The 10,764-nt window shown below is 34.7% G+C and overlaps 1 protein-coding gene across 2 annotated transcripts; it reads right to left on the reverse strand.

Moving 5' to 3' along the window:
• Positions 1 to 4,828: 4,828 nt before the first annotated feature.
• LOC106138131 (uncharacterized) lies at positions 4,829 to 9,123 on the reverse strand. Of its 2 annotated transcripts, none has more exons than XM_060944870.1 (5): positions 8,891 to 9,123; positions 8,223 to 8,335; positions 7,692 to 7,799; positions 6,696 to 6,819; positions 4,829 to 5,804 (listed from the first exon to the last, which is right to left on the reverse strand). In XM_060944870.1, exons 1-5 carry the CDS (start codon positions 9,018 to 9,020, stop codon positions 5,773 to 5,775), a joined length of 507 nt encoding a protein of 168 aa, XP_060800853.1. In that variant the 5' UTR covers positions 9,021 to 9,123; the 3' UTR covers positions 4,829 to 5,772. The 2 variants fall into 2 exon arrangements, with proteins under 2 accessions (XP_060800853.1, XP_060800852.1); XM_060944869.1 differs by having other exon boundaries at positions 6,640 to 6,819.
• Positions 9,124 to 10,764: the final 1,641 nt, after the last annotated feature.

The following is a 10,764-nucleotide window of genomic DNA, read 5'->3' on the forward strand; positions in this document are numbered from 1 at the left end:
ATTTTAACAAGAGTGCGCAGACGATTTAAAACTACATAATATATAAATAAATCATCCACTATAATCTAAAGGTACCTAATAATAATGTTATCGACAACAAAACAAGCAACACCAATTAATTAATTTCAATTACAAAGTCCAAAATACAAATGGCGTTCTTCGCCGTCTGCCGAAGAATAGACTTTGTTCCTACTGTGAGCGAGTCTTGTTATACATATTAAATGTACGAATTTCAGGTCCATTTGTTTACATACATATAGTCACGTATATTTCCCTTGCGGGGTAGATAGAGTCAACAGTGCTGAAAAGACTGAAAGGCCACGTTCAACTGTATGAATTCATGATGGAATTGACATTCAAATAGTGACAGGTTGCTAGCCCATCACCTACCAGAGGAATACATACATAAAATCACGCCTCTTTCCCGGAGGGGTAGGCAGAGACTACCTCTTTCCACTTGCCACGATCTCTGCATACTTCGCTTCATCCACATTCATAACTCTCTTCATGCAAGCTTGGCGGTTTCGGGTACTTTTGACCTGACATTTACCAGGACGTCCTTAATTCCTTTACCAGAGGAATTCCAAGATTAAAAGCCTATCCCTTAGTCGCCTTTAACGATATCCACGGGGAAGACGTGAAGTGATTCTAAAGTGTCGGAAGCCACACGGCACTACCGTCTGTTTATAAATATATAAATAATACGGGACAAATTAAACAGATCAAGATAGCCTCGAGGTTAGTACGAGACTTGTTGCTCCTACTGGCGTCCCGGTTGCATCCTCACCTCTGGAGAGGAGCCCGGGGTGCGCCTGACCTCTTTTTTGCTTAACCTAACCCATATTGGATCACAGTAAAAGCTGCAGTAGCTGCACGTGACTATTGCCTTAGTCGTAGTTTACGACATCCGGAAAGAGATAATGTACTCCAAGTTCAAGACTTTGTTAGGTCTATATCCCTTTCGGGGTAGACAGAGCCAACAGTCTTGGAAAGACTGATAGTAGGCCACGTTAAGCTGTTGGGATTTATGATTGAAATGTGATTCAAAAAGTGACAGGTTGCCAGCTTATTGTCTAAAAGAAGAATCCTAGGTTAATAAGGCTATCCCTTAGTTGCCTTTTGCGATATCCATGGTAAAGAGATGGAGTGTTACTTTTATTTTTATTGATATCCGAAACCAGACGGCACTAATTGTTCCAGGAAAGTAACTTACTTGCTTGTAGAGCTGTAGAAAGTAAAAAAATGGTAGCTTTTTTGCATTCAAATGCATTCTTTATTTACTTAAAAAGAGATAATTTTCCGTCTTGACCTGACCGGGCAATGAACCCAGTACATCCAGGTTTCAACCTGGCCCGATAAGCTACAGAGGTCAACAAAATATATTACGTAAAATGGATTTACATTCCATGCGGAAAGATAAGTCAATCTTTTTGGTTCATGACGGAGGGCTGATAAATTACATCAATCGTTATTAAAAGATAATTTCTTTATATTGAATCAAAGTTCAGTGATAAGTCACATAATAAATGATTATGTTTTAGCCAATAGACTAATTTTATGATGTGATATGCCTTCGGAGTTAGGTCTTTGAGTATAATTGAGTGTGATGAAATAAGTATTTACAAATAATTTTAAGTAAATCACATTTACTTACAAATAATATATTACAATGGTAGAAATTATGCAATTTCTCACATTCAAACTCACAAATAAGAAATGTACCTAATGTGAAAGAAGATATAGTGAAAAGTATAGTGCCGTGTGGTTCCGGGCACCCATAGGAAAAAGAATTTCCCATGGATGTCGTAAAAGGCGACTTATAAAATTTGGATTCCTCTTTTCGGCGATGGGCTATCAATTTGTCAATATTTGAATTCCAATTCTATCATAAAGCCATACAGTTGAACGACGCCTTTTAGTTTTTCAAGACTGTTGCTCTGTCTATCCCGCAAGGGATATATAGACGTGATTGTATGTATGTATGTATCTATCTCTAACTGATCTGTTAATAATTTTTATGTCCGTGGGGCGTCAAAATCACATTCATTTACAATTTAGTAAAAATGTTTGCAAGATAAGTACCTACGCGGGGAGAAATAAGTTCATTCATTCATATAGGTAATCACGTCTATATCCCTTGCGGGGTAGATAGGGCCAGCAGTCTTGAAAGACTGACAGGCCACGTTCAGCTGTTAGGCTTTTAAAACAATTAGTTATGTTCAATTTTCATCGTAAATGATAGTATTCGGTCTGTTTTATCCTTAACAAAGTATAAACATTATGATTTAAAATATTAACCTACCAGTTAGCTAACAGATTATACTCATATAAGAGCGGGCAATATTGCCGCATCTAATTAAATAGTGTTTTACACATAAGAGGTAACTTGCCACAGTAAACAAAATCCATTTTCAACATACCGAGAACCGACGACAAGTGTGAAAACTAGGTAAAAATATTAATTTTAAAAATAACTGTTTCAGGAAAACAATTAATGTTAGAGTTATATACTTACTTAATGCAGTTTTAAGACATTTTATGGTACCAGGAAAATAGTGAGCGTCGTATGCACGGGGATTTTCCCGGGGTCTAGATTTTATGTTATAAGAACTAGAACTGGCACCAATAGAAAAAGAATAGGACCGCTCCATCTCTTTCCTCCGGATGTCGTAAAATGCGACTAAGGCATAGGCATATATACTTGGGATTCCTTTTTAGGCTAGCAACCTGTCACTATTTGAATCTCAATTCTTTCATTAAGCCCAACAGCTGAACGTGGCCTTTCAGTCTTTTGATGACTATTGGCTCTGTCTTCCTCGCAAGGGATATAGACGTGACTATATATATGTATATCTCAGTTTGAGTGGACGTTTTATTATATAACTATCGCGGAATAGTTCCGCAGACGCACGGTTAAAAACCTGAGCATTTCCGTATACCGCGGAACTGACTACAAGGACATATCAATTTGTGATTAGTTCAAGGGATTAAAAAAAAGATATCAGGATAAGAAATTTGTTCAATCATTCCAATTTTCACCAGGGTGCGTGTAAACTGGACAATTGCCACAGAGGAACGATTTTTGGAATGAGGATAAATGTCTAAGAAAGAACTACTTACAACAGGTATGACAAATGATAGATAAATAATCTTTTTACATTTTGTAACTGGCCATAAAAGGAAAAAAAACTTAAACAAAACGTTTCCATTTTTAAATGTTGAGAGCGAAAGATTCATATGATACCTACTAGCTTTTGAGCGGGGCTTTGCTCCCTTTAGAAATTCCAGAATCAAAGTCTATGCCACTCCCAAAGGCCTATTCCAAATATGTACCGAATTTCGTAAAAAATCAGAATAAATTCACTGGACTTATTTTTGACACACAATTTTTGAGTTTATTCGTAATACAAATATACAAATATGTTCCCTTTTTAATTGTATAGTTGTGGATTATTGAGCGAAACCACTGACAAAAGATACATTAAATTAATAAACTGTTAATGATTATTATATTAATTTTGTTAATCCTACATAATCTCAAACGTTTTATTGCTCATAAGATTTCCGTGTGGACTATAGCGTCGTAGACATTTTTAATCTGTATTACAGCAAGAAGGATGTTGTATACGTGAACGAAATTATCAGCAATTAATCCTTACCAATGGCTCAAAATATTATTATACGGTGGAAACGTTCAATAAGATTTTCCTTTGCTGATGTCATTTGCTAATACTGCCACAATCTTATTGATTACATAAACGAAAATGTGATGTGATACTAATTAATTTTGAGGTACGTAATTAGGTTATTTTCACATTAATATCAAATCGCCTTTTACGGATAGTCAAACAGAATCTTGCAATTCTTGTATTGCTCTTTATCTAATAGGCATTTGATTCTGACGGGTCCGACGATTCTGAACGTAAACGCCTATTCTGTGGCATTATCAAATTTGTTACAATTAAAGTGTTAAGTGATTGGAAATCATTAAAAGATAAATGTTTAATTCAAAATGAGGAAGTATTAGCTTTTCCTAATTTGATAGACATTAGCACACTAGTTACCTAACGTTTGATTGCGTCAGTATAAAAAAAATAAAGTAGGTATAAGTATACACATACCTATTTTGATTAAATTAAGGACGTCCTGGTAAAGGGTCAGGTCAAGAGTACCCGAAACCGACGAGCTTGCGGGAAGAGAGTTCTGAATGTGGATGAAGCGAAGGTAGTATGCAGAGATCGTGGCAAGTAGAAAGATGAGGTTTCTGTCTACCCCTCCGGGAAAGAGGCGTGATTTTATGTTTGTATGTTATTAAATAAAGGAATTTTTGGAACGTTTAATGAGAATACTGTGATACGTAAAAAAAGATTTATTGTTTGAGCTTAAATATTATAAATAAGTACAAAAACTTAAATTAAACGTGATTCAATCACTTAAAGCTTTTGAAGCTTTCATTAATACAAAATTAGAATAAATTAGGAAAATCCATGAGATTCTTTGGCACGATCATAGACTAGTTCCCATAGATACAGTGATACATGTCGTAAAGAGATATGTTTTCTTATAAGTACATTTGCCTCAGACTAAAAAAGAATATAAATAAAATAATACTAAAATCATAAACATTTTTTGATGATTACGTATGCAAAGTTAAGACGGATCTTCATAGATGTAATGAAAATGAGTTCTGTTTCAGAATACAATGAAAATGTCATGTCATCCACTGATTCATGAATGACAATCTAGAAAATAAACTTAATCTGATTACGTCACGAGAATTTGCAGATAAAAAATCTGCAAATTCTCGTGACGAATATGATGAATACTATAATACTATAAAAGAAAACAAATGAACACTGGATTCAAGAAATTCTGAAATTAATTTAAGCCAACAAAAAAGTAATGAATCTTAAAATATTAACAAAAAGAGAGCTACAATTGGAGACTTCTGCAGTACTAGTACGACTACTTAATTTAATAATTGTCTAAGTAAATGCCTAACTTCTTAAACTAACCTACTGGAAATTGACCTATCTATATCACAATTTAGGAATTGCGTAAGTACAAATTTACGCCTTATATTTAGCTAAATACTGAATAGTGATGTCAATATAACAATAATTTAGAAAGTGCATTTATAATACTTAATTTTAGAGACAGTAAAATTGACAAAACCTGTTACATCGAAGAGGATTCGTTAAGTACAAAAGACCATATATACAAATTAAATCAATGTCCCAATAGGAAAAAAAACTACAAATTAAATTCGTGGTCCCAATTCTCAAGGTAATCCTCATTTAAGGACACAATCTTACACAGCTAACACACAAATTCGATCGAAACCTTGTTCAGAACATAAAACACGAAGACAAACAACATTTTTTAAACACAAGTCGAAGTCATGGAACGAAAGCGAGCTAAAACTCACAGCGCATTTGGCCCCATCGTACGTAAAAGTTAAATAAATTACTTACATCTAGGTAATAATACTGCTTAATTTTCATTTAATAATACTTAATCTATAAGACACTTTTGAGTCAGTCTGGTAATGTCAGCCATTTTTTCACTTTTATCAAAGTTTGTAATGAAACGTTCTTCATCATTCACAACCTACAAGCCCACGATGCCATTGCGAGTATATGAATATTTCACTTCTTCAATATTTCTCCGCACGTCTTCTCATTTCTTCTGTGGGAGGAATCATGAGACCATCGTCAGATCTGCTGAGTTCACTGCACTTTCCGCCTTGGTTTCCGGATTTCGCAGGTACATTTAGATCGATTCCACCTCATATTCTGGCTCCGCTGTAACAAAAGAAACTAACATTGCATTTCTCCTCTCATATTTGGTAATTATTGACTTGCAAGAAAAATAGAACCTTTTAACTCTGTTGCCCTTTTTTATTGTAATAATCCAGGTTAGGTTCCCTTGCAAAGGTTATGGAGGTAAGACGAGAGCGTCTTCGTGCAATAACCTGACTTACCCGGTCTATATCTTATCATGGGCAATGAAACCAAGGTGGGTTTCATTTCTGGAGAGATGTGAGGACGAAACCAGGCATAACGCAGGAGGATGAATTTATAATTTGAAGATATAACTTACTAGTAGTAGATTTCATTACATTTGCACAAATTTTTAGGCATAAATTTTCGCACAGATAAATTTTAGAAAACATTCATAATCTTTAATCATTTCTATTTAGGATCCTACACATGTGTAGTCAAATAATCGTGTTTTAAATAAACTGGTGAGAAAAATAACGATAGTGCAGATAAGCACACACCTAAGCTCGTGTATGCCATTGAAGCAGCATAAGGTAAAGACAATGGATGTCAGCACGGCATGGTCGCTGTAAGACACATTAGTGGCGTCAGTTTAACACGGCGTGTTTGATCATTGGCCAACACGGCTAATATTAACATAGCCGAAATCGACTCAAACACACCTACAAACGTTGCAGAAGGTGACAACATTAAATAAAGAACAGACAACATCGATATTGAAATTGAAATAGCGCAACAAAACATCTAATGTGATACAGAAGCGAATGTTAAAACTGCGAAAGTGCTGACGCTGTGTTATGACATGCTCGTGCGCCGTACACCTGTTAGTGTTACAGACATCCATCATCCTACCAACCTTGTGGAGACAACTCCTCCTCTCTTCAGTGTTTGGACATTGACAGGAGCACTTACGAGGGTTGAATATTCGGTCGCCACACTCTTCGGAGGAAAGTTGACAGCAGCCGCAACTCGTGTGCTCTTCTACGGTGTAAGTCGCACACGTGTCTTTCTTGGTCTTCATGTTGTGTATTCGTATCTGTTGACAATGGACACATTATTAGATTTATAGGCATAAGGTATTCAAGAGCACCATTATTAGGAAATCCTCAATAATCAGAAAATACGGGTAACGTATGAGGACGCAGGTAAACTTCTGTTTAACTTGGTGTATTTAAGTGAATTTTGTTAACTTATTAAGAGTACACTAAATTGTGATGTGAAAGTCGTTAAAAACTGAATATTTATTGCCGGTTACAAGGAATGATTGATTTCTATTTATCTTATAAGAAGAACGTGTTCTATAAACCTTACAAATTCAAAGGCATTCCTGCATGGTTCCTAAACAATTACAAGTACTGAAACAATAGTCTTAGTCACCGTCACATTTCATATAGAAGATGCAAGTTATGTCATTATTATCATTGCTGGTTGCGCAACACTGATGTTCTGTCAAACAGCCATTGAAACTATGTCAAGGATGAGCCTGAATTAGCAGACGAAAGATAAACAGATAACGTTTGTCCTTTTGATGTTGATTACTTGAACAAATATGAGAATAGTTGGAAGTTAGAAAACGCATTTATATGGAGGAACTTCCTCTCGATCTTAATTTTGAGTTTAATAACGATATAAGAAAAACTAGGAGTGAACTTCTTTATTATGAGCAAACGTAAACGTAAGATCATTCATGTGTGAAGTAAAAGTTCTGAACGAGTTATAATTACTCCTAGATGACAACCAACGGTATGTATGATAAGTGCATCATTTATTTTAATTGCACTTTTAAACTATTAGTAAATTGTGATAAATTATTTGATTGCTGTCAATTAGCAGTTCTTACTCATATTATGTTTCCATTCGTTAGTCTAACATCTCTATTTCTCTATAAAGAATTAAAATTAAGCTCACCGTTATCTGCTTATCCACTTTGCTCTGGGCGACGCATTCCGAGGACCCGCTGGCATCAAAGTCGCAGAGGCCGACGCATCTCTTCACCCACACGTGGCTCGGGGTCACCTGGGGAAATCCGTTCACGTCAGTCCAAGCTAAGAATCGGAGGATTTTCTCACGCAATATTAATGACCGGTACCGATGGCGGATGTAGTCGAAACGCGGCAATTTTCGGCACGAGACATTGCGGTCAAATGAATTCCTCATTACAATACAATCAGCGCGAAATGACGAAATATGTAGCGTCATGGCGCTAGCAGGTCTTGGCGTGGCAATGCAAATATTGACAGATATGACGACGAAGCACTCGTTTTGGAAAAGTGAAAAGTTTTACAATGTTGTGTAATCGAACACTTCCATTAGACATGCATTAATTGTTATAAATGGCAATTAGATAAGTTGAGTCAATATAAAGGTTAATTTTTAATTGCAAATGATAACGATTTGCTTCATATTGGACACTATAGAGGATGTTGTTTTTATTCTTACCTTTTCAAATTTTGACGGTGGATTTAGAGGCACGAACACTTCTTTTGGTTCTCCACATCTGGATTTTTCTATGTTCTCGTTCAGCAAGCGGTCCCTTGAGTTGGTGCATGCCACTACAGATAAAAAATAAACAATTGAGCAACGGTTTACTTGTGAGGTTATCGGAAGATATGCCGGCGACATCGTTGATTGAATCTGATTTATTTCATCAACTGCTCGAATCTTAATTAATTAAATAAAGTAGTACTAAAATAACATCATTACAAGGTATTTTGAGTGACTGCATTTTGAAAATGTTTTTATTTCAATAACTTTTCTGTATAATAACTAGTTTTCTTGCTTATTACTGTTATTATTAAGTAATACATTACTTAAATAAAAATTGAATAATATTCTTTTTAAATAAAAAAGTTATTAAAAAAAATTTAAAATTTCAGACATTTTGTTTAACTTTTATTATATTGTAAAATAAAATTTAAAGACAAAAGTAGTAAATGAAATTCAAACAAAATAAATAAAATTTTATGATTTTAATGGAAAAATGTTTCCCATTAACGATCCGAACGGATTCGGATACCCCAACATATGTTTCAACAAAACTTTGAAAACATTAAATTTTAAGTTGACTTTTAAAATAAATTTATATGAAAAAAATTATTGTCATTCACCTTTCCTGATTTGTGGTGTCAAAGGAGTGTCATAATACTCCACCGACTCCTGCGGGAACTTGGGGTGGTGTTTATGCGCAGACTCAACAGCCGCGAACAGAACCACTAACAAAATAATTCTGGCCATCATCAACTTCACTGTTATCCTTTTCACAATCACTATCTTTTTTTTTTTATTTTTTTTTATAAGCACGTTATCTATAACACTGTCACAGTCACTGCGTGTTGCTCGTTTGGCGGTCTGTTTAATTATGCCGGCGTTGGCGGGTGTTCTCTATTTTAAAAGGCTGGTGGGCTGAGTCAGCTGGTGGGCTCGGCTCCGACGTCACGGAACCTGTCGCCGCACAGCTGATAGACAGCCGACGTCATCATACGTGACAAGCACAAAAAAATTCGCAGAACGTTTTAGGATCTCGCACGGGTCTCGCTGTCACAGAGCATGATTAGGCGAACTGTTGCTTCGGCTTCGTTGTAAGTCGTTTGCTATTGTCATTGCATAATTTTTTTTTTTTAATCAGCCTCTCAGTTTTCCTCTTTAGCGATTTCGGATAACGTTATTTCCATTATGTCATTCGCGTAACTATTTTAGGATTTTTCTACACGTTCGCTTTTAATTTTTTGTTATTATTTTTTATGATATGATTAAATATAAGTTTAATATCTTCATGTTTCTTGTAATTTTCTTTTATTAGTTGTTACTGTTACTGTGATGTTAGTTTCAATGTAAAATTTATTATTATTTTGAAAAAGAAATACACAATTTAATTTTTAATTTTTCAATGAAAATGACGGGCTTGCGTCATGCCCTTGTAACTTTGGTTATCAATTGGGTGATTTGTATATTATCATGAACGTAATACGTGTATGATCGAAAACTAGTAATAATTTTCCCAGAAAAGTGGGGAAAATCCATTTCAACTGATACGAATCTATCGGAATGCGATTTCTATCGATAAGACAATAAAATTTGCCGCAATTTATTGATAATTTTATATTGATGGATAATATTCAATTAACCATTTAGACACGTATGATCTTATACAGGATCTTAACACAAAATTCATAAATTGGAATTTTCCACATTCAAACAATACCTACGAAAAAAATTATTACCATTTACCTAGTAGTAACAGGTAATGATAAAATTGATGATGTTATGCAACATGAGCATTTTTGTTATTCCTAAATAATCTTATTTTTATTAAAGACCGCCTTTTGTAATGAATATTTTCCACCTGGGAAAGTCAGAAGCCCTAGTTAGTGTCAGAACATTAAAAAAATCCCTAAAAAGCAGGAGTTGCTAGCGGTTATCTATTATACATTTTGTTTTTCTACGCTTATATGGGTTAAAGTATAGTTTTTATTAAAAAGAAACTGTCCTATAACAATACAATTCCTATAGCGTCTATTATTGTCTTACACGGAAATGATCCAATCGGATTTTAACAATCAATAATCTTTATTATAAACAAAATCGGATACTTTGATAATTATCATATGCCAATAGATTTTTATGATTCCATTCCGATCGCAATTATTAACTACTATATACGGCGCCGCCGCGCAGATAACCTATCTAATAGATAAAATATTTGTAATACGTGTTCACGCGACTAACAAATATAACTTGGTCATATTACGCATGTGATATAATTTCAATGTCAAAGCAGCAAAATTAAAACTTATTCATTGGTTCACAATGGTTTTTTAAAAAAGAGCAAGTTCGTTTGGGTCCCGGCACTTAAGAATAAAATCACGTAAAAGGCGACTAAAGAAAGGCTAAAAGAAAGATACTAAGTTTATTAACTTAGTATTTTTCTAGAAGGCGATGGGCTAGCAACCTGTCACTATTTGAATTAATTCATCATTAAGCC

The sequence above is a fragment of the Amyelois transitella genome, chromosome 6, assembly GCF_032362555.1.
Source record: "Amyelois transitella isolate CPQ chromosome 6, ilAmyTran1.1, whole genome shotgun sequence".
NCBI lineage: Eukaryota > Metazoa > Arthropoda > Insecta > Lepidoptera > Pyralidae > Amyelois > Amyelois transitella.